General features: G+C 44.7%; 1 protein-coding gene across 2 annotated transcripts in view; it reads right to left on the reverse strand.

The window, feature by feature from the left end:
- Positions 1–25,384, reverse strand: part of LCMT1 (leucine carboxyl methyltransferase 1) — a 48,059-nt gene that overhangs the window by 18,746 nt on the left and 3,929 nt on the right. For both annotated transcript variants that reach the window (XR_004380852.1, XM_032842545.1), the window contains exons 2-6: positions 16,745–16,836; positions 14,156–14,277; positions 9,369–9,445; positions 7,567–7,628; positions 2,379–2,481 (exon numbers count right to left, since the gene is read on the reverse strand). Coding sequence is in view for 1 of the 2 variants with exons in the window: in XM_032842545.1 (XP_032698436.1) it covers positions 2,379–2,481; positions 7,567–7,628; positions 9,369–9,445; positions 14,156–14,277; positions 16,745–16,836 (456 nt within the window). In the remaining variant the exon portion in view is untranslated. The remainder of the gene's footprint in view (positions 1–2,378; positions 2,482–7,566; positions 7,629–9,368; positions 9,446–14,155; positions 14,278–16,744; positions 16,837–25,384) is intronic.

Raw genomic sequence — 25,384 nt, forward strand, 5'->3', positions numbered from 1 at the left:
ATGAGAAGCCTGCTTCTCCCTCTCCCACTCCCACTGCTTGTGTTCCCTCTGTCACTGTCTCTCTCTGTCAAATCAATAAATAAAATCTTAAAAAAAAAAAAGAGTCAGATGCTCAACCAACTGAGCCACCCAGGCATGCCGCAGGTGGGTTGTATTTGTCTATTTTTACTGGTGGGGGTTCTCAAAACAAATAAATTGTCTGAACTCGAATACCCAAGAAAGCAGTTGAAAAGCACATGGTATATGTTACTGTCAGAATAGAAGCTGTACACCTGGGCTGAGGGTGTAGACTCTTTATCACTAGAAAGGCTCCCCACCAAAAAAGTGCAGGCTCTGACCTAATCACAGTACCAACTATCCATCATTACTGTTCATGGGTTTCCTTCTTTCCTTTTTTTTTTTTGATCATGAAATGGTATATAATTCAAGTTATTTGAGAATATATATCCAAATGCTCTCTGTACCCAACTGGATCACAGTATAAAGAAACTGAGGGGGGCACCTGGGTGTCTCAGTGGGTTAAAGCCTCTCTGCCTTTGGCTCAGGTCATGATCTCAGGGTCCTGGGATCAGGGGCATCGGGCTCTCTGCTCAGCGGGGAGCCTGCTTCCCCCACCCTCTCTCTGCCTGCTACTCTGCCTGCTTGTGATCTCTGTCTGTCAAATAAATAAAATCTTAAAAAAAAAAAAAAGAGGCATATTATGTACAGTGCATTGACCCTGCTCTCTGAACACTCAGTGAGACAGACCAAGAGACGATAAGCAGTAGGTGTGTGAGTGCCATTCCCAACATCTGCAAATGTGGATACACAATGACAACCTGGTTTACGATTCTAGGCTAAACATGTAAACAAGAACTTCAAAGCCCAGAGGTGACAGCCATTCCACTTTAACAAAAGATGTACTCCCTACACCTCCTCCCCTGCATCAGCCCAAACTCACTGTATTTGCACCTGTCCTCACCCGCCTTCCTCTCTTCTCGGAAGAAGGACAGCTTTCCCGTCCCTCCAAGGCTCTTGTCCTCTGTCCACTCTACAGCCTCTTCTCTACCAGTGATTTCCCTAACAGCTACTCTCTTTGATCACTGGCCACTGATTCTTTGACTTCAATTTATTTTTTAATTAACTATCTGTTTCTCCTACCTTCCCCACTGGCCACTGATTCTTTACCTTCAATTTATTTTTTAAATAACTGTTTCTCCTACCTTTCCCTCAAACCTCTCGAGTTACTTACCTCCAATATTGTTGAAAGTGTCATCTTCACTAACAGTAAGCGTTCTAGACATAACTTTACCCTCCACTACTGTTAAATTCCAATTTCATTTTGACCAGTATCAGTGTGCTAAAACCACCTATCTCACCCTCCTCCACTGTTCCCAAAATATACCTGCTCCCAAGAATTTGATGTGAACCCTTCTGGCCCATTTTTAAAATACTTTTGTGATACACAGAGGTAATCATGGAAGTACTGAGGGTTTGATTTTTTTTTTTGAGGGTTTGATTTTACACATTTGGTATCATCACACTGTACATATTATTCTGCAACTTGACTTTTTTTATTTTAATGCAACATTATGTTTTTGAGCTCTCTCCATGCTGATCTATGTCATGCCTTTTACATACTGCTCATTCACTCTTCTCCTGATGGATAGTTAGAATGGTTCCAATTTTCTGCTACTGAAAACAGTGCCCATGATGAACATCCTCCTTGCACAGACAGACCTTTCCAAGGCGCACACAACCAAAAGTGGAATAAACTACTACATCACATGGCACACAAGCTTGCAATTTTAGTAGATACTTCCAGACTGTTCCTCATAACGACTGTCCCAAATTCACTTGCATCAGTTGTGCAGGACCATTCTTGTTCTCATACAACCTTGCCAGCACCTGACAATGTCAGACTTTTATATTTTTGCTGATATGGCTGGAGTAAAATAGAGTTCCATCTGATTACTACTGAGGTTCAATAACTTTTCATGTAATATTCAATTCCTTCTTTGAGGTACCTTGTCATCTATCTTTTGCCTGTTTTCCTATCGGATTTACTTTTTTTAATAGTAGCTTTTCTTTATATATTCTGCATTCTAATCCTTTGCATATTGCAATTACACGTTTCTATGCATATAATTATCTTCTCTCAAACTTTATGATGTTAAGCATCAGTATGTTACAAAAGCAATGCACATTATTCTAATGTGAAAATGGGCTTGATCGAGAACTATGCTTCTAAAAATACTTCAGAAAACCACTCTCAGTAGCAGTGAGATAATATCTCAGAATAAAAAATGGACAGAGGTATCATGCTGCAATTTCAACTGGCCTTATGGCATATGAGCAAGAAGTCACAAATGCATTAAGAGGTTAAAAAAAAATCTCACTGTGGATTCATGTTACATTTCTTTAGTTTCTCTTCCAGTTCAGGTAAATCTCGGAGATCTGCTCCAATAACAGCATATCTCTTTGAATCCAACAGGTGTCCATCTGCAAACCCAAGAAGAGATGATCATTTCAACAAAAATTAATCAAGAAATTATAATTTCAATGGATATGATTTTTTCAAAATTAAAGTAAATTTATTGTTTTTCTCCATTATAAAAATACATGCTCCGTTGTGGGGGGAAAAATCAGGAATGAAGAGGGTGAACTAAAACCACATCTTCCAGAATTAACTATTAGTATTTTTGTGTAGAACATCCTGGTCCTTTTTCCTATGTGCCTAAACTCATATATACAACATAAACACATTCTCACACAAACATACATACACACCTCACACAGAAAAAAAACAAACAGGGCCAATTCTTCTTTTGAAAACTGCTTTCCTTATTTAATGGTAATATCAATGACATCATTCTCTGTAATGATTTCCTAGCATTCCAGAGTGGATAAAACAACTTAACCAATCTCTCACTATCGGACATATGGTATTTCCAAGTTTTCTCCATCTGAGGCACTGCAGTGAACATCTTTATATAGACATTATGAAGCAACTGTCAAGTAGGTCTCTATGAGTGGAATTAGGAGGTCAAAGGATAAGCCTATGCGAACAATGGTACCAATTGGCTGGCTGCTTCTAAACGTTGTGCCAATCTGTGAGATATTGTGATTAAAGGAATAGTGTTTCCATACCAAAGTAAAATAAAATGATAACATTTGCTTAAAAATACTCCAGCAGAGATCGGATGAAATGGTCTATATAGTGGTTCTCAAGCTTTGGCAGCCATCAGTATCACCCAGAGGGCTTGTTAAAACAGACTGACAGGCTCTACCTCCCTGAGTTTCTGATTCAGCAGTTCGTTCAAAAGTAGAAATTTTTTCAAATTCTTTCAAAAGTTAGAAACCTGTATCTCAGGGCGCCTGGGTGGCTCAGTGGGCTAAAGCCTCTGCCTTCGGCTCAGGTCGTGATCCCGGGGTCTTGGGATCGAGCCCTGCATCGGACTCCCTGCTTGGCGGGGAGCCTGCTTCCTCCTCTCTGCCTACTTGTGATCTCTGTCTGTCAAATAAATAAAGAAAATCTTAAAAAAAAAAAAAAGAAAGAAAGAAAGAAAGAAACCTGTATCTCTGACAAGTGCTCAGGCAGTGTTGATGCCTCTAATTTAGGACTACACTTTTAGAACCACTGGTACAGGAAGTTGGTCATAGTTAAAGTTAGGTGTTGCATACATAGAGATTCACAGGTTTATTTTTATGTACGCCTAAAAACAACGTCAATTAAAAGTTTTAAAATGGATTGTAATTAAAAAAAAAAAAGAAAACTGCTTGGTGGTATACGTAAAGCACTGCTTGCTCAGCTCCCTCAAGGGTATAAACCATGGAAGGAACTGGAATATCCAACAGCCATCCTATATTGTTGCCAATAGCTCAGGTTCTCTCGGCTCTGAGCAGTCGCAGTAGAAAAAGGGAAAGAGGCTAAACCACAGTGTGTCTGAACACCCTCATGACGCTGATAACCCCATTTAGCTGACTCAAATACACTGAGCTACACACCAGGAGCTAAAAGACATACCTCCTAGGAGCCTGCTAGGTATCAGGGAAGCAGGGAAACCCAAAGTCAGAGCTCCAGGTGCCACAATCCCCAAGCGAGAAAAGGAATTTATATAAAGACTATGAAGGCACATCTGCCCTATTATGAGATCAAATAATGATTCCCAAACACCTGTGCACCTTCTTGCAAATAATGTACATGTTGCTAAAAAGTGTGCATGGAGTGAGTTATTCCCTCTCTCATTTGGGAAAAGAAAAAGAGTTGAGATGTACTACAAAAATACCAACACAGGGCGCCTGGGTGGCTCAGTGGGTTGGGCCGCTGCCTTCGGCTTGGGTCATGATCTCAGGGTCCTGGGATCGAGTCCCGCGTCGGGCTCTCTGCTCAGCAGGGAGCCTGCTTCCCCCCGCCCTTCCTCTCTCTCTGCCTGCCTCTCTGCCTACCTGTGGTCATTCTGTGTCAAATTAAAAAAAAAAAAAAAAAATCTTAAAAAAAAAAATACCAACACGTTTGTTCGTCTGGCCATTCAGGTGTGTATTTATTCAATCAACAATCTCGGCATGCCAGGCACTGTTCTAGGTGCTGGGGACACAGTGATGAACAGGAGACAGACAGGTCACTACTTCTCATGAGGCTTACCTGCCCCAGAGAAGGGAGAGAGACAATGAATCATTAAAGAAGGGAAGAATTAAGAGAATATCAGAGTATTAAGTGCTATGAAGCAAATAAAAGGTGATGAAAAAAAAAGAGAGTAGGAGGGACAGGGTTCAGTCTTTCACCTGGTGGTCATGGAGAACTTCTCAGAGGAGGCAGCAGCCTAAGACAGAGGTGATCAAAAGGAGACTGGCAAGCAAAATTAGGGGAAAAGAGTTCCAGGCCATGGTAGAAGGAAGTGGAAGATCTGAAGGTGACAGTAAGCATGGCATGTTCAGGCTGCAGCACGACAATGTGGCCAGCTCAGAATTACTGTAGTCAAAAGTAAAATCAGGAGGCAGACAGAGACCTGCTTAACCACGTGGATCCCAACCAGCAGGAGGATTTAAGGAGCAGAGTAAGAGAACCTGATTTACTCCCTCTGATTTTTCACTGTGTGCCTATTTATATACTTGGAATTTTCCACTCCATGGGTAATTCAGCTTAACAAAAGTGTCAATTCCAAGATGCATATTTTTTCTACTTTAACATTCCCGAAATCAGGATGCATCGAACAGTCAAGCACATGCCAGTTCACCAACACTTTGCCTTTCCTAATCATAAAGAAATACTGGTGAATCTTACAATCAGAGCCTCAGAGGTTAGATGATGCAGGGTAGTAGTTCGATGACATTTGTGCCAGCTTTATGATCACCTATGATTTTTCTCAGGTCTTCCCTCAGGTCTTCACACATATTTATATTTCCCTTATTTTTATTCGAATTCTCCTTTCTCCGTATGGTAGCAAGATCAAAAACTACAAAGCAAAGGGCGAGAAAATGTGTCTACCTGAGACACAAACACACAGTTCAAAAGCAAGCAGAAGACTAAGAAAAAAATCTGCCCAAAAAAGGCTGATGAGGGACTTTGATCAAAGAATATATCTTTGGGGCGTCTGGGTGACTCAGTGGGTTAAGCCTTTGCCTTTGGCTCAGGTCATGATCCCAGGGTCCTGGAACCAAGCCCTGCATCCAGCTCTCTGCTTCGGCACGGAACCTGCTTCTCCCCGCCCCAATCCTCTCTCTGCCTGCCTCTCTGCCTAATTGTGATCTCTGTCAAATAAGTAAATAAAATCTTAAAAAAAAAAAAAAAAAGAATATATCCTTATGTTCTAAAGGATTCCCAGAAATTGAAAAGAAAATGAAACTGCAACATTCCCAATGGACATTTACAAAGAAATCCAGCAGGCCAGTACAAGGAAGGAAGGATACTTCATCTCATTAGCACAAAGTTCTTTAAAATTTTTTAAATAGGTTTGACAGTTTGCCATAATTTTTTAAATGGTAACAGCCAGTGTTAGGGTGTATGGAAAGAGAACCCTCTTCTACTCTCAGTGAAAATACAAATCAGTAAAGAGGGTCTCGAAGAACGGTTTGGCAGTAGCCATTAGAATTCACAAGGGACAATTCCTTGAACATATGCACGTGTACATGTGCTTTCTACAGCACTGCTTAAGAGAACACCATAAAACATGCAGCTGTCTAAAGGACCATCGGTACTGAATACATTAAGGAAAATGGAATTTCCACACTGAGGAGAACTAGAAAGCCATCAGAAATGAGGAGGCAGACCTATAGATGACGACATGAAGATAGTCACAGGTCTCTAGGTTGCAGAAAGAGCGAGCTAGCTACAAAGCAGGACATATAAATGATTCACTTTATTAAAAGGACACCTGAATTTACTGATGTTGAGAAATACAGATTCACTCATTCAACACATATATACTGAACTACAACCTATGTATTCATTCAGTGTGTATATATGGTCTCTCAACAAAAATGTATGGGACCCTCTACGTGCCAGGCACTGGATTATCTTTCTGTGTGTGTTTTCTCATGTGTGATATTTACCCATCTCTAGGTGTGCTGTTAATCCACAGGAGGAATCACCTTCAATCCTGCTTTTCTTGGTGTTGGTGGGGGGAGAGATTATGGAGCATGTTTACTTTCTACTTCATACATTCCTGCAGTGATGGATCAAAGCTAATACAAAGTGGTAGCTCTTTCATTACCAGTAATCATCCTGACCCAAGTAGTCACCCAATATGCAAAGAATTGTGACAGCTACAGTGGAGAAAACAGCTAGGCCAGGAAATGGCAAAGCCTGAAGAGGATCTACTTAAAATTTGTAGGAGGGAAACAAGGGATGGGGGAGATGTTCTTTTCTGGGGGAGTTTCTTCACTAGGAGCATGAGCATGGCACTGTGGTTGCGTAGAGGCCTGTCTGGTTGTCTGATGTCTTCTGTGTCATCTGTGTCCACCAACCACAGAGGCCATCCTCTCTGGGCATGTCACCTGACAGGAATTATTAAGAAGTCCCTTGAACTACTCCGTCAGACACAGACTAAAAACGATGGAACATTCTGGAAGAAGTTTCTCTGGGTTCAAAAGGCTTAGAGGTGAGCAGAGTGTTGCTGTAAACACTCGTAATTAAAACGTGAGGGCGAAAACCCGAGCAGAGGGGCCAAGGAGGAGACATCACCGGCAGAGCAGGTCAGGTACAGACAGCGGGGAGCGTGGGGGCGGGACTGAGGGTCTGATGCTGCCGGAATGGACGCTCCCAAGGAAAGCTGGGAATGGAGATCTTCGGAAAAAATCTGTTTTTGCCTCTTTTGCAAATCACTGAGAAACATTCTGTAAAGATTGAAGAACAGGGACCTATGCACATCTGTTTTAAATTCCTTCACTGTAAATTCGATGCAGTGTAGACGTATCACAGAAGTATACACCTGTGACATCATGGGCGCACACATGCAGGCTCAGAGTCAGACACACACACACACACACACACACACACACACACACACCCTTTTAAAAGGAAAAGGGGAAAGAAAGCATAGAGAGTTCTATAGCCCATACTGCAACACGTAGGTGAAGGGTACTTGCCGATTTGAAGCGGGTCCTCTGAATGTAATTCTATGATGGGTTGTAATAAGAACGGCTTGACTCTGTGGGAAGATAGGAAAGACAGAAATGAGGCAAGGAGCTCAGATTCAGCAAAACTGCAAACACCCTCTCCAGAAACGGCAAACACATCCTGCTCCTGTTCAAAGCAAGGGCCGCTCACTGCTCAGGGCCTTCTGCTCCGTGACATCTGGCCCTGGGCATATGCAGTCACACTTTGGCAGATCAGGACTCAGGGGATGTCACTAAGCAGGACACTCAGAATCGGATGTCCACTCTCAATCTCATCAGGAAACAATGAACACTCAAAAATCACTCGAGAGAGGTCAGAGAGAATTTGCCCGATGTTCCAGTGTTTTCCAAGTTCTCTCTAGTTTCCTGCCTCTTCTCCAACAAAATTTATAACCCAGTGCTTACTGCTCACAGTTATCTGGAAAACGGACTCCTATACAGACCTGAAGTCAGTAACATTTATGTGATGAGTCCTCTCCTCCAGGATATGCCAAAAATCAGACCTGAGAGACCTGAACCCTCTATCACAACAACCACACACAAAGGTCAATGCCTTTTCCAGCCTAGAAGCCACCTCTGGGCTTAAGTGAGAGCCCACGTACTCTTATTTCACGCGGGGTTCTACCAAGCCGGATCCTCCTCTGCAGATACACAGTGTCAGATGCCAGGCGGCAACTAAAAAGCATATTTACTGTAACAGAATCTTGTATTTGGAAAGAGTGAAAACCTTGTTTCATAGGATAAACTAAAACAGTCTCATACTTGAAAAATATTTCCAAATGATGAGAACTAGACATCTTCGAAGGACAAGCTGAAACTTTTAGGTTCATTAAAAATTTTTTTTAAATATAAGACTTGGCATTTTATTTAAATCACTTAGAAAGAAGGAAGGGAGCACAAGTTAAAATCACCAGGAAGCCCTGACCTTGGCTTGAGGCCAGGGTTTAAATCTCAGCCCCACCCCTTCCTCCACGGGTGCCCTGAGGGAAATTCACTTCACTGCTTTGAGCTTCGGTTTCCCCACTCGGATTCAGGAGTCTGCTCTGAGCACTGAACGGTCCCATTCAGTGACCCCCGATCCCACTTGGCACGGTGCCACAACAGCTCCCAGCACAGACAACTGGGTGACTCAGTTCGTTAAGTGACTGACTTCGACTCAGGTCATGATCCTGGGGTCCTGGGAATGAGTCCTGCATTGGGCTCCTGCTCAGCAGAGAGCCTGCTTCTCCCTCTTCCACGCTCCCTGCTCTTCTGCTCTGTCAAATAAATAAAATATAAAAAGAAAAAAAAAACCTCCCACAAGAGAATCACAGACTCGTCCTCAACAGCTCTGCAAACTTCTTAAACTTGACCTCAGGGTGGTACCCAGAATATCTCACAGGCAGTAAATGCCTACATTTAGCCTCCTCATCACTCACTCAAACAATATTTACTACACATGCCTCTGGGCCGGGCACCTCTCTGTGCCCTGGAGATAACAAAGAAGACAAAACACACAGAACAATTCAGATGATCAAACCACGGTAGGTCATTTCTTTCCAAGGTTCAGACAAATGACGCTCACGGACAGAACTGTCACAACGGAGGGTGTACTGCATTTAGAAGACTGCTCCACAGGTTGGAATGAGGATGCCGGGGCCAGCAAGAAAGTGGGGAGAGGGTCCAAGAGAAGAGCCCCCTAAAATGAGGTCCCCAGCATGCAGACCAGCCCCCTACTGACCACTGCCTCTAAATCTACCCGGGCTCTGTTGTCTGGTCCAAGCCACACTTACTTGATGCTGTGTAGCTTTCTCGTGACTATGACCGGAAAGTCAACCTCAAAATATTTTCTTGGGAGAAGATCTTCATCCTGAGGAAAAATACACAGTAAGTTTCCTAATTCTATATCCCCTCATACATTTACTGACCATCTTCATGCACCGAGTACTAAGCTGCAAACAGCAACAGAGTATTTCAGGGCCCAAATCAGGAACGATATGGTGAAAAATGCATGTTTCAGGTGACTTCGGTCTCCGTGTGGAGAACAGACAGAGGATGAAAGTTAGGGGGTTCTCATAACCATCCAGGAAGAAGGTCCAGGGAGGAAGTCATGGGGAGCCGGAACTGGGGAAGCAGCCACTGGGATGGAGACAGGGAGGCACTGAGAGGCCCAGGGGAAGTAGGACCTAACAGACTTTGCCAAAAAGCAGACTGAGACAGATTAGGGAGGGTCAGGAAGCCGATGTGGGGTGGGGCCAGCATGTGGGAGATCAAACAGGATACAACAGCAAATATCACAAAGCACCTGCCAAGGTGAGGGCAAGCACTGTCTTGTGCTACATTTACTTTTTCCTGTGAGAGGAGAGTGTGGTGGGGGGAAAGGGCAGGCACTCTGGAGCCAGGGAATGGGGTTCAGATCCCAGCTCAGCCACTTGTCTGCTACGAGGTGCTGGGAAGTCACTCAACTCCCTGGGCCAAGCTTTCCCCATCCACACAGTAGAGAAGGGACAGCACCTTATGGGGCTGTGAGGATTCCTGTAGAAAGAAATACTCCAGCGACACTCACAGCAGGACCTGCCAGAGTAAGCGGCATGGGTGGGCTTTTATGATGTACTGACACGCGTACACAGATGTGCAGCCTGGCCTGGGCTGTACGTTTATTTCTACTGTGGGCTGCAGTAAAGAAAGTGTGAAAGCCACACACACAAACGGAAACACAAACACATACACTGAGTCAAAGAAACACATCTACACAGACCCACACACAGGGACATGCAGAGACACACAGACCCCACACAGAGACAAAGACGCTAGGATACACATGCAAAGACACACAGACACACACATGGAGGTACACACACCCACACAGAGACACAGACACACACACTCACGGCCCCGCTCCCCCATCTGTGTCCCAGCCTGGTCACGCCCTGGCCATCTTAGCACATTCTCTCCATGTCTGCCATGTCCAGTCACTCAGCCCTGATGACTATTCTTTTTTTTTTTTTTTAAGATTTTATTTATTTATTTGACAGACAGAGATCACAACTAGGTAGAGAGGCAGGCAGAGAGAGAGGGGGAAACATCCTCCCCGCTGAGCAGAGAGCCCGATGTGGGACTCGATCCCAGGACCCTGGGATCATGACCTGAGCCGAAGGCAGAGGCTTTAACCCACTGAGCCACCCAGGCGCCCCCCTGATGACTATTCTTGAACGCATTCTCTCCTCAACCCCCAGCTGCAGAGACACCCCTTTCTGGCCTCTTCCAACCACACACTATGTGTTGCCTGTAGCAGCTCCTCACGACCCTACGGCCTAGCAAGAAACAAGGTGCTCCATACCTGCTGACTTGTTCGGCATCCCCCCCCCCCACCCCATGTATTCTTTGAACACCCGTGTCCACCCGTACTTCTATTCCAGAAATACAGAACCAGTTTATTCAAGGGGAAAAGACAAAAGAAAAGACAGGTGCTGGTATCCAGAATCTGGTCGTGGTGTCGCTATTACAGGCTGGGATGACACCCCCATTTCTGACGTGAGCAACTGCACAGGCAAGAGCACTGTGTATGCAGACAGTCACCCGCGATGGGAAGCAGAGACTGGGGGGCTGCCCACCCCGAGGTCAGCATGATGGGGACAGAAATCACAAGCAAGCGTTTCCTAATAGGAGGGGACCCCGAAGGGTGAGTGTCAGAACTGTAGGTCCAGCTACCGCCCACCCTTGTGGAAAATCTCAGGGGGTCTGGTTTGCGGGAGAGGCAGGGAGAGAGAGAGAAAGGAGGACAGAGAAAAAGACCGCTTCCTGGGATATCAGAAGACACAGCCTTAGCCATCCCAACCGTTCACACTCACAGCTGCCACGCATGCCTGGTTTTGTGCAGAACACGGCGATGGACGAGCCAGCTGAGGCTACTGGGAGGAAATGTTTAGGGAAGATGAGGACATACTTCTGCTAGGATACCCCACAACACCCTTCCAGAATGTTACTCCCACAATAGGAAAGGTTAAGGAGAGTCTAAAATTCCAAGACAGGGCGCCTGGGTGGCTCAGTGGGTTAAGCCTCTGCCTTCGGCTCAGGTCATGATCTCGGGGTCCTGGGATCGAGTCCCGCATCGGGCTCTCTGCTCAGTAGGGAGCCTGCTTCCTCCTCTCTCTCTCTCTCTCTCTGCCTGCCTTTCTACCTACTTGTGATCTCTGTCTGTCAAATAAATAAATAAAATCTTAAAAAAAAAAAAAAAAAGATTAAAATTCCAAGACAAGGGTGCCTGGGTGGCTCAGTGGATTAAGCCTCGCTGCCTTCTGCTCAGGTCGTGGTCTCAGGGTCCTGGGATCAAGCCCCATGTCGGGCTCTCTGCTCAGCGGGGAGTCTGCTTCCCACTCTCTCTCGGCCTGCCTCTCTGCCTACTTGTGATCTCTTTCTATGTCAAATAAATAAATAAAATCTTTAAAATAAAATTCCAAGACAAATGAGAATGATTGAAAGCAAATGAGGGACAGCATACACTCCTATGCCTTGTGTTGGACTTCTTACTTTATTTTAAGGAGCTTTCCCTCGGGGTGTCTGGGTGGCTCAGTCGAGTGATGGCCAACTCTTGATTTCAGTTCAGGTCATAATCTCAGGGTCATGGGATCGAGTCATGTATCAGGTCCCCAGGTATCAGATACTTGACCCTCAGAAGAATTCTGAGTAAGGGGTCACTGTGGAGGGAAAGCTATCCAGAGGCACACCTGGAGCCTCTAAGAAACAGACATCTTCTTTCTGGGCTTGGGGAAAGGAACAAAATGGCTGTGGCACATGACACTTCCAGTTTTGGTTCTGGGATTCCCTAGGTGCCTCTGACTCCTATTTGTCAGGAGCTGGCATGTCACAGGAGGTGTGGAGGACACCCAGGATGGGGCCTCGGTCCCAGACAGCTCCAGGGACAGCCATGAGGAAGGACAGCCCTCGGATTCAAAGGGGATCCCGCAGGGCCGACCGCAGCACAGGCTGCCCAAGGTGACACTCATCCCCTAGGTCCTTGATCCTTGGGTTGTGTGGAAATAGAACTTGGGAGACACAGAGAAGCCAAGGTCCCTTAAAGGGGTTCACTACCCCATGACTCTATATCTGTGGTGGTACTGGCTTTCCCGGGCCCTACTACTGCTCGCTGCCAAAGGTGGAAGCCTTCAACTGTCCCCACAGTCTTGGGCCCGAGATCATACAGAACAAGCTCCCGCCGTGGTGGAAGCAGAAAGCCTGTGACCCGCTGCTAAGCCTCTGCTAGTGCAGCCGGGGGACCATCCCGGGTGGAAGGTGCATGAGACCATGAGACTGGCGGACAAGATTTGCTCCACACTGTCTAGAAGCACAGATCTCTCAATTCAGCAAACTTGCTGTAAATGGCCAGAAAGTATTTTGGCCTTTGCAGGCCAGATGGCCTCTCCTTGAACTACTCAACTCCACTGTCGTGCTGGTAAAGCAGCCACAGAGAAGACTTAAGTAAATGGGAGTGGCTGTGTTGCAATGAAACTTTATTTACAAAGACAGGTGGGTAGGCAAAATTTGGCCCTTTCCGCCTAGGCTCCGAAGTGCAAACAAGCATTATTTTTTTTTTAAGAAATTTAGATTAAAAAAAAAACCCTTTAGAGCAATATGATTATCAAACAAAACACCTCCACAGTATCTTTCCTACCCTGTGCTATTTGCTTTCCTCACTTCTGACAGATAGCCATTTTCTTGGAAGGGGTACCTAAGTCTCAAGTACCTTGACAGGAAAGAAAAACATCAGATTTATTCATTATTAACCCATTACCGACAGGGGGAGAAACCAAACCTTGGAACCCATTCGAAAGGGTGTGGGGCCGAGAGGAGGCATTCCTCCAGTGGCTTCTGCTCACATGCACACGTTCTGCCCCTGCATTCAGCTCCAGCTCCTTCCACCACACCATGGTCACTGAGGCACAGGCACCACCGACTGACGGACCGCAAAGACCCCCCTGAGCAAGCACAAGGCTCTGGACAGAGAAACAGGGAAGCAACCTGGACTTGCGGGACCTGCAGTCTGTTCGGTCCTGGTTCTGCCGCTAACCCGACCCGTCTCGTTTCCTGTGAGTGAGCGTAGCTATACCTGTGCTTGCTCGTTAACAGAGCAGGTGAGGGATCAAATCAGGGAACAGCTACAAAAGGTCTCTGTGTCATGTCACTATCACCAGCCTTGCACATCTCTAAACTGTACTGACGACACTGTCGCGATGACAATAAAATCTTTGTGATCATCACTACGGCAGACACAGGGGCTCTGGGGCTCACAATCCCACTGGCAGGGTCTTTCACATTTGTGGAGGACACGTCTACAAGGGTTTTTATCAGAAGCCCAGTTTGTAGCAGGAAAGGATGAGAAGCCGGGCACCCATCCTTCACCAGGGCCCTGGTGACATCAAGAACGTGTCTAAAGGCGGCAGCAGGTGCAAGTAGCTGGGGACAGGGGTGGGAGACAGGCAGTCACTGCATTCCCTCTGAATATATTTTTAACATTTTGAACCAGGCAGGCACCTTCACAAATGAAACAATTCAGGAAAGAAGAGGGCAAATGTTCATTTACCCTTAGTCTCCAGAAGGTGGTCTCCATCCCAGCCCCAAGATTTATAATTTGACAATGACATTCTGTCTTCTGCAGAAATGCCTTTATCAGCTGACTGACGCCATGGACTCGAGCAAAATATCCTGAGAGAGAGAGACACAGAGACAAGCCATCACTCAGTGAGGTCGGAAAGCATCCCTGCAGAGCCCACCCCAGGAGAAGAGCAAATGAGGATTCGGCTGCTCTTCTTTGGGGTCAGTGATTTTTCTGTGGACTCATGGGAGAAATCAGGACTTTCACATTCTCTCTTTTTTTTTTTTTTAATTTAAAGTGGCAAGAACCAAAGTAAGTACAATCTATTTAATGGTATAATTAACAATCTTAAAAATAAAATGTCCCTTAAATTTACATATGAGAGACAACCATATTACATCAAAACATTGGATCTAAATATTCCTCTGGGAAATGTGCTTTTTTACAGCTAGGTGAAAGCCACTCAAGAGTCTGCAAAATGTCAAAATTCCAAGATCGTGATGAAAATAATATTTTGAGGACAGGAAACAGGAAGGACAAATGACAGAGAAAAAAAAAGTCTTATTTCTTACCGTGTTTCTGCAATCTCCATCCTGTGTGGGTAGAGCCTCTGTTTAGAAAATGGGCTCACAGGGGTACCTGGGTGGCTCAGTCAGTTAACACTCTGTCCTTAGCAGACGTCCTGATCCCAGGGTACTGGCACAGAGCCCCCCGTGGGCTCCTTGCTCAGTGGGGAGTCTGCTTCTCCTGCTCCCTCTGCCTGCCGTTCCCCCTGCTTTGCAACTCGTTCTCTCTCTCTCTCTCTCAGATAAATAAAATCTTTAAAACAAATAACAAAAATAAATAAAACAGCCTGACAGACCACCTGGGAGAGGGGACAGCACAAGTAAATGTCGCCAAATAAACGGACTTGTTCAGCTACAGAGTGGTGAGCTGGAGCAAAGGCGGTGAGAAATAAAAGAGGGGGAAAGTAAGATAAAATCTGTGTTCTAAAACCCTGCTTCTTAAGTGTAACTATTTTAAGAACAAAATTTGAGTAGCATTTAGAAATGTTCCACAATGTTAAAAAATAATATTGGGGCACCTGGGTGGCTCAGTGGGTTAAAGCCTCTGCCTTCGGCTCAGGTCATGATCTCAGGGTCCTGGGATCAAGTCCCACATCGGGCTCTCTGCTTGGCGGGGAGTCTGCCTCCTCCCTCTCTCTCTGCCTGCCTCTCTGCTTACTTGTGATCTGTCAAATAAATAAATAAAATCTTAAAAAAAAAAAAAAAAAGAAAAGAAATGTTCCACAATGTGATACAGGAATTCTAGGTCTATTGATTCTCCCAATAAATAATTTGAGCTTGTATTTTAGGTGTCTCTTGTATTTTATGTTTCTAGGAAATCATTTTTTTTCTGAGAGTTTTTTTTTTAATTTATTATTATATTTTTTATAAACATATAATGTATTTTTATCCCCAGGGGTACAGGTCTGTGAATCGCCAGGTTTACACACTTCACAGCACTCACCATAGCACATACCCTCCCCAGTGTCCATAACCCCACCCCCCTCTCCCGACCCCCCTCCCCCCAGCAACCCTCAGTTTGTTTTGTGAGATTAAGAGTCACTTATGGTTTGTCTCCCTCCGGATCCCATCTTGTTTCATTTATTCTTCTCCTACCCTCCTAACCCCCCATGTTGCAACTCCACTCTAGGAAATAATTTTTAATGTATGTTACAAAATATCATCCACAACAGACTGGATATTGAAACAAAAACTTTAAAGATGCTCGCCACACCCTATCTGGGCCACAATGTGGAGATGCCAGCCCAGGCAGAGGAAGAAGGAAGGCAGGCCGCTGACCGCTGACATGCTGCCTGGGGCACCCAGCTCCCAGGGCTCCAAGGGGGGATCCCTGCCTCTGGTTAGGAAAGCTGCCACAGGAGCCTGGGACGGAGGCTTCAGGCCTCTTAGGCAGGCCTGGCCTCATCTTCCTAAAGCCTGGGTTCACCCTCAGCTCAAAGTAAGGTGCATGTCCTTACTGTCAGGGACCACCACTTTAAACTTTCTTTGCATTTCCTATAGAATCTACCCACAGGCTCCATCTTTAGGGCCAGGATTCCCTGCATGCCCGAGCACTTGGGGTCATTTGGCTAATTTCTCAATCTGATTGGGAATGAGTCACCCTCCCCTCTCAAATCCTTTCACTGCCTTGATAGAAAGGGCTTGCAGAGCCTAATAGTGTTACTGTCACTTTAAGAAGGCCAAGAAAGTAATTCCTTACTTGAACAGACAGTTCACAGTAAAAGATAATGTAAATGGCCTGAGACATATAAAAATGATTTTCAACTTCACTCCTAAAATAAGAGGAATATAAAATAAAACTACTTAAGATACCATTTTTCATGAATCGGATTTTCACGAATCAATGAAAAGGTTCCTAATACACGGTGTTGGTGAGGATGTTGGGAAATGAGCACTTTCATATGCCCCTGGAGAGAGTGAACACTGGAACCCTCGATTTTGAAGAATGAATCCCTAAAACCTCAGGCTTCTGGGCTGATGAGGGGATGTTGGGAGGGAGGGGGTCACTTGCCTCTGTTAATTTCGGGGGCCTTCCTCTCCTTAGACAGTCTTACAAAGTGCTGAATGTATGGATCATGCCAGTAGCCAAGGCTTACTGCAAACCTAGAAGAAAGGAAAGGAGGCAGGTGAGTCGAGGTCAGTAGGTTCTGGCCCAGTTCTCAGGAACTAGGTCAAGGACAATCAACTACCTCCAAAGACCAACACAGGAACGTTTCGTGCTCCATTACAAACCTCAGCAGACTCAGCCATCTTCTTGGTGCTCACACACACGGCCCCTCATCGCCCCACCCCTCCCCAGCGGCCATTTCTTCTCTCTCTTTGCTTATGTACCTAACTCGTTTCCCAGGACCCTAGAGAACACAGCGCCTCACCTCATACCTCACCTAGAAGACCTGCCACCATTTTTTCCCTCAGCAAACTCACTGGCAAGAGCCAGTCAGACAACTCTGCTCGATCACAAGTTCTGTGTCCACAGGAAAGGAGATCTAAGATTGTTTCCTAAAACTCACAAATGACTACTTAAGCCTTTTCCCCCGCTCTGTATTAGGTACCAGTCCTTCCACATCTCTCAGGCAGGTCATAGTGGGAAAACCAGGAACCAATAAACACAACAGCTACAACCTAGAAACTGGTACAGCAGCCTGAACTCTGGTCTACACAACCTGGAAAATGCTATGGTAGCCTAAACGCTCCCCAGTCTATATTACAAGGAACCAAGGGTTTAGTGTTCTAAACCAGGAGCTAAAGCCCAGCTTACCAGTGGAGGTCTTCTGCCAACTGTAAGGAACCAGCCTTAGGAAAACAAGAAGTAATGGAAGGAGCCTGGATCCCTAAGGCCATGTGAAGCCATTTTGGCCCTTGCCCTCAATGGATATCTGGGAATTAATAAATGTCTTTATCACTGAAACTAAATGGATGGGATCCTGGGTGGCTCAGCCAGTTGAGCGGCCAACTCTTGGTTTTGGCTCAAGTCATGTCTCGGGGTCCTGGCATCGAGCCCAGCATCAGACTCCATCCTCAGTGGAGAATCTGCTTCAGGATTCTCTCTCTGTCTCTCCATCTGCCCAATACTCTATCAAATAAACAAATGGCCTTCTGTTACATACAGCCTCAAATATCCTAAGTGCTATCCTGAGCACATTATCTCATTTCTATTCACTTGATGAGTAAGAAGAAAGGGGTAGGGTGTATGTGTGTGTGTGTGTGTGTGTGTATGTGTGTGTTTTCATCCACCTAGGTTCTGAGTTCCCAGAAGCAGATGTTCTCATATGTTCTCATCATATACACTGACAAGGGTTACTCCTGCCCTGACTATGGTCTGTGCTAATCCTGTACATGTCCCCACCAGTCTCCCACAGATGACTATGTGCCCACTGCAGCAAATACCCATAGGAAGCACATACCTTCGGCTACACAAGGCAGCAACTCAACACAGAAACACACCAAGTACGCACGAAGGGACACAATTACCTACAAGCCCAGACTGTCAGGGAAAACTGACCCACAGAGTTTTACAAGGGTGAACACACTCCGTTGTCTGAAACCGTGCTTTTCAAACAATGGATTGTGACCCACCCATGTCATAAAATCAGTGTAAGTCTGCGAATCCCCGGCTTAGAAAATGCAGACGACAAGAGTTAAACATAAAGTATCAGTATGCATTAAGAGTTAAAGATTGTTTTGTGAAGCTGTCGTTGCAATATGTGTTTGGGGTATAAGTGCCATGAAAAATCTCTTCTCCAACCAAACAAAACAAAAGAGACTCTTCAACACACAAAGCAAACTGGAGATTGCTAGAGGGAAAGTGGGGGGAGCGAAACTGGTGATGGCAAATAAGAGGTACATATTTCTGCTTATATAAATAACTCACAAAGATGAAAAGTATGTTAGGGATATCGTCAGTAATATTGGAATAACACTGTACTGTGACAGACGGTGACTATTTGTAATCGTAGTGGGCGCTGAGTAACGTATTGATGTGTCAAATCACTATGCTGCACACCTGAAACTGACATAATGTTGTACAGATCAACCATACTTCAATAATTAAAAGAGAGAAAATGGTGTTCTCACTGTTGGTGGTTTGAAGAGCACTGTCCTCAAAGGCATTATCTAGTGCCCTCTAGTGGTAAGAGCCATATCTGCAGTTGAGAAAGACCCTTGGACCAGTGAGAATAGTCCTCAAACATGGGTGTCAGGTTGGAAGGGGCCTTCCCAATGACCTGGTCAACCCTGACATCCAGGGCAAGAACCCTTCAACAACACCAAGCCACCGCCTGAGCACGCCCTACAAAGAAAGCACTCGCTCAACCGCTGAGCAGCTCTACCTGCTGAGAAGCTGACCAAGCTGCCTTCCTCTAGGAGCCCCTCCCTGGACTTCCTACTGCCCTCTCCTGGATGACACGGAGCAGCTTCTGCATTCGCCCTCAGCTAACACTATTGATCCAGACAAGCAATACTTGTTGAGTGTCTGCAAAGTACGAGGCATTGGGGATACAGCGGGGAACCCCAGAAAGAGACACAGACAAAGAGAAGTAAGAGCTGATGCCAGATGAAGGACAACAGCATGGGGGATGAAGGACCTGCATCAGACAGGGTCAAAGGGCAGGCCTCTCTGAAAAGGGGAGGGCTGCGTGGACTCCCACAGAATTGGAGAAAGCTGTGCAGAAGGCACTCGGGATGGGACGAGCAGCAGATAGAAATGCTCTGGGCAGGAAGTGCCTTGGATGTTCCAGTAGCAGAAGGTAGGCAGGGAGGCTGAAGAACAGCAGAGAAACAGGAGAAGCCTCAGAGATATCTCGTGTGTGTGTGTGTGTGTGTGTGTGTGTGTGTGTTTTAATTTTTAAAAAATTTTCTACACTACCCATATGCTACATTTCATTCTAAGGCACCATCAGTTGTTAAGACTGAAAAAAGAAGCACTACCAGTTTGTTAAGTGTTTTTCTTATTGCTTGAATTTTAGTTTTCTGCTTATGAAAAAGCTGTTTTAGACTTATTTGAAAAGAATGAAAGGCTTCAGATGATTGGTAAGAGTTGGTTAAATCCTCCCTTTCAGTTGATTTAAGTCTTTTCCTTTCCAACATGATTGATAAGAGTTGGTTAAGCCTCCCCTTTCCACACAACATTGACCTTCACGCTGCCAAGGGCACTGGCAAGGCTGCCTTTCTCAACAGATGGCTATCATCGCAAAAAAATCTGAGATTTTTTTTCCCATGCTCTGGAGCCACCAGATGCAGGCTGTGTTACTGAGTCTTTCTTGATCTCATCAGAAGGTATCAATGGATGGTTCTCGAATAGCAATCAGGATTTGTGCTCCTCCTTCAAATGGCTCATAAATGGTACGCGGACTGAACCAGCCAGGGGCTGCAGGTGCAGTTGTCCAGCCACACCACAAGGAAGACTGACCACATCCACATGCAAAGATAATGACAACTCTAACACGATGTGCCAGTGACTGCAGGACACAAGAAGAATGAATTAGGGGTGCCTGGGTGGCACAGACTGTTGGCCTACCAACTCCTGGTTGTGGCTCAGGTTGTGATCTCAGAGTCTTGACACTGAGTCCCACATCTGGCTCCACACTGGGCATGGAGCCTGCTCCATGACTTCTCCTTCCCTCCCCTCCCTACAACCTCTCACAGGTTCTCTCTTTCTCTCTTAAAAGGTTTAAATAAATAAATAAATAAATCCGAAAGAACCAAAAACCTCAGATTTAGAAAGACCTTTCTCAGTCTTCATTGAATCAACTATTGCTTTTAAAATGTTCTTGACGTTCCAAACCACCTGCTCCATTTAACATTCCTTTAAGACAACTCACTCTCTACGTAGTATTTTCTTCTAACACACCCTGTAATAAATACCTTCTAAAACATAAAACATCTATCTGGGTGCCACCTAAAGTCATCTCACATACGTCCCGTGGGAAGCACTGATCCGCTCCAGCCACCTGTCCATTCAAGCAGTGCTGCCTGACGTTCCCCTATTGGTAGGACTGTCCTGCCCTTCACCGGTATTTCTTCATCTGAGGGAAGGAGAAGGGGCCCTCCTCGCTCTCTCAGCCAGTGAGGGTCGAGGCGGGGGCTCCTTCATTTCACTTCTAATCAGCACTCATGAGTGCTGGCTACAACGCAGGCATTATTCCACATGCTGGACAAATAGGAACCCATACCATCCTCAGAAGCCCCCTGTGTGGAAGGCACCGCTGTACAGACAGAGGTCAAGTTCGTTTCCTCAAGCTGTGCAACCTTGGATGAAACTTAATTCTATTGCCTTTCAAACCAATTTACCCACTTGGACTGTGATTCCTCCCCAAACACTTCAGTTGCTGAAATGATTTCTGTGTGTATGCATGTGTGTACATGTGTATTTATAAGCAATGTATGTACATAAACATGTACCTACAATATTTATACCTGCAACTACAAAAATCAACCCAATAGTCTTAGCATCAGTTTTCGAGTTTGGAATTTCAACTGCATGCTGCATATTGGCCTTTAAGATATTGCTCTACCTCTCATTTTTAATTTTATCTTAGTTCTTTTGCATGGACTAGTCTCATTTTTTGGTTTCTATTTCCCATTGGTTTTATTCTTGGTTATAAATGGGAAGCAAGAAGCAAAGTCTTAAGGGTAGTAGACTTTGCACCTGCACAGACTCTGAGTCTGTTTCCCTTCTTATGAGCTCTGTTGCTTTCCTCAGCAGATCTGCAAGGCCTTAAGTGTTTAATGATATAAGGAAAACAAAACAAAACAAACCCCATGAAAAACAGGCGCACCTGGGTGGCTCAGGCATTTAAGTGTGACTCTTGATTCGGCTCAGGTCAAGATCTCAGGGTCGTGAGACAGAGCCCTGCATTCAGGCTCCACACTCAGCGCAGAGGCTACTTCCTCCTCTCCCTCTGCCCTCCCCTCCCCTTGGTCTCATTCTCTTAAATAAACAAATAAATAAAATATTTTAAAAACCAGAAAACAACAGTGGGCCTCAATTAACTAAGACCCAGAAGCTATCATCTCCTCTCAAAGGAAGGACTGGTATTGTCTTCCAGCTTCACCTAACAGCCAACTACTTCACAAGGATTAATAGGATCTAAGATCCACTTTCTCTGTTGCAAGGAGTCCCTGAATAGTCTGGGCAAGACCTTCACTGAAAAGGAATCAACGTTTACGACAGAGTGAGTAAGAAGGAGAAGCCAATCAGAGACTTCCCGGGGTCCAGTGTCGCATATCTGACTTAGACAAACGATAAAAAAAAAGTTAGCATAGGATAGAATAATGGGGTGCCAAGGATATGAATAATGCACACATACTTCAGAAAAAATTAAACATTTAAGAACATGTATTATGAATCTATTCTCCCAGTCTGTCTTGCCTGTTAATTTTCCTAGTGTATCTATTTTTCTGTTGTAGTGAGCGCTTCTGGTGTTCTGTATATGGAAGATTTCCCGACCTCAAGGTCGTCAAGATATTCTCCCATGTTTTCATACAAATGCCTCTGGTTCTAGCTTTTTTTCTTTTCAAATATTTATTTGAGAGGGGGATAGAGCGCACACAGGGGGCGGGGTGCAGGGAAAGAGTCTCCAGCAGACACCCTGCTGAGCATGGAGCCCGACACAGGGCATGACACTGGCCTTGATCTCATGACCCTGGTATCACGACCTGAGTCCAAAATCAAGAGTTGGACTCTGAAGAGACTGGCTCACCCAGGTGCCCCTGGTTTTAGTTTTTATAGTTAGGTTTATAATCCATCCCAAATTAAGGTGTGTGCTCAGAATCAGGGAGGGGTCAAGGTCCGTATTGTTTCCGCCTGAATATCGTGCAGAATTATTCATTAAAAAGACTTCCCTTTCCCCCACTTAGCTCACTTAATACTCTGGGCAAAAATCAATTGACAATACTCCTTGTGCTGGCTCTATTTTTGGACTCGATTCTGTTAAACTGATCTAACTTTACGCCAAAGACTTTGATTACTGTGACTTTACTATCAGTCATAAAATTCAGCAAGAATAAGCAGTGTAAGTTCTTCAACTATGTTCTTTTTGGAAGAATTTTTTGGCTACTCCAAACCCTTCGCCTTTCCATACACATTTCAGAATCAACGTCTTCATTTCTTCAAAGGAAAAAAAAAAAAAAGGCCAGGATTTTGACTGGGACTGCATTGTTTGCAAGAATCCAGCTGTGAAAAACAGAAATCTCGACATCAAATCCTCTGATGCATGAACAAAGCATATCTCCCAATTATTTCGGTCTTCGTGAATTCCTCTCAACAAGTTTTATACTTTTCTGTATAAAGGTGTTTCTTGTCTTCCATGGGATTCATTCCTATCTAGTTTCCTTATTTTTTGTTTTTTGTTTTGTATTTTGTATGTAGGCTGCACACCCAGCATGGAGCCCAACAAAGGGCTTGAACTTATGACCTTGAGTTCCACACCCGAGATGAAATCAAAACTCAGATGCTTCAACGACTGAGCCACCCAGTCACCCCAACAAGTTGATGTCTTAGATGCTACTGTAAAATATTTTAAATTTTCATTTTCCTACCCGTATAGATTTACAATGCATCTACCTGACAAAGAATTCCTGTCCAGAATATAGAACAAACTCCAGTAAGTCAAAACCAAAAACATTAACAACAAAAATGGCTAAAAGACATGAACAGTTCACAAGAGATGTGGGAATGCCCAATAAACACATGAAAAGGCACCTAAGATCATTCATGACCACACTATTTTATCCTCACAGACAACACAGAATGTTAACAAGGATGCTGAGCAACTGGAGTGTCACTCTATTGCTGGTGGGAAGTATAAACTGACCAACCACTTCTGAAACTAGGCTAGTACTTCAATATATCCCCACCCTGTGACTAAGCAATCCCACGAACAATTTTTTTTTCTTTTTTAACAATTTTTATTTATTTATTTACTTATTGGACAGAGAGAAAGAGAGAGAGATCATAAGCAGGCAGAGAGGCAGGAAGGGGGTGGGGAGCAGACTCTCTGCTGAGGACAGAGCCCCATGCGGGGCTCCATCCCAGGACCCTGAGATCATGACCTGAGCCGAAGGCAGAGGCTTAACCCACTGAGCCACCCAGGCGCCCCACCCCACTAACAATTTCAAGAGAAATTTAAGACTTCTGTAAGAATATTTATGGTAGCCTATTCACAATGACCAAAAACTTGGATACAACGAAATGTCTAATCATCAGATGAACAGATGAACGAATCGTGGTATATGCGCACGACATACAAAGGAGGAAACTACACTGACGAAGACTCTTTCCTTGACCAAACTCTAACCAGACTGCTCTGAGCCCTCTTCTCAAGCCTGGCTCATCATATACAAACTCGAACAAACATTAACATAGTTTCTAACAGCACCAGGTTCCAGCCCTGTGACAACACCAGTCCCCCTTAGTGCCTGCCTGAGGAAACTCAAGGCATCTACTGTTTGTTCAATCAACACTGAAAAGTCAGGACCTTGTCTCCCAGTGAGGAAATACAAGTGGTTTCATATGGATCAATACCTATTCTACTTTTTGCAATGTGTTACTTCTCTGATGTTATTTGTCCCTGGCCTTACTTCTTCATTCTCTCCTCAAAATGCCTTCTTACAAATCGACGTGGTTTCATTCATGCAGGACTCTTTTCCTGATTGCTACAGTTATTATTGATTAAAGTCCAGTCTCTCCACTTTAACCAGGATCGGGCTTTCTTTATCTTTGGTAAGTGCACACAACATGGATAAATCTCAAAGAACGCGCTGAGTGAAAGAAGACAAAGGAATTACATATGGCAAGATTGCAGTCACACATTATTCAAGACCGGGCAAATTTAACCTACCATAGATCCTGAAATCAGAAAATGACCAGCGGCGGTAAGAAGACTAACTACAAAGAGCTACGAGGGTAACTTCTGGAGCTTCAGATACACTCTATGTCTTGTCTTTGGGGCTGGGACACAGATACACAGTTGACCCTTCAACAACACAGTGGCTAGGGGTACCCATTCCTGTGCAGTCAAAAATCTGCACGTAAATTCCATCTCCTCCAGAATTTCACTACTACTTGCCTACTGCTGAGCAGAAGCACTACTGGTAATAGAAACAGTTGATTAAAGGTCTTTTGTACGGTATACGTATTATACATTGTATTCCCTCACTAAAATAGGCTAAAGAAAATACTCAGAAAATCATGAAGAAAATACATTTGCATTACTGTACTATATATACCAGAATATCTGAGCTGAGGTCAATACTCACATGCATATAAGTGGACTCATGCAATTCAAATCCATGTTGTTCAAGAGCCGACTGTGTACGTTTCTTAAAGCTCATCAAACTGAACACTGAAGACTGAGCATTTTCTTTTATACATTATCTCCTCTCCCCTGCTCTCCCACCTCCAGTCTCTTTCTTCCTTCCCCTCCCCTTCTGTCTCTTAGAATACCTGGGGAAATTCTTATTTTCTTTTTTTTTCTCTTAAGAAGGCCATGTGCCCACATGGAAAGCAACATGGGATTTGAACTCACAACCCTGAGATTCGGACCTAAGCTGAGATCAAGACTCACACGCTCTACCTGATTACGTCGCCCAGGCACCCCTACCTGGGGAAATTCTAAAGGAGGAAAAAAAAAAAGATGAGAGATGTGGCTGA

Source organism: Lontra canadensis, unplaced genomic scaffold, assembly GCF_010015895.1.
Source record: "Lontra canadensis isolate GAN:19392208 unplaced genomic scaffold, GSC_riverotter_1.0 scaffold132, whole genome shotgun sequence".
NCBI lineage: Eukaryota > Metazoa > Chordata > Mammalia > Carnivora > Mustelidae > Lontra > Lontra canadensis.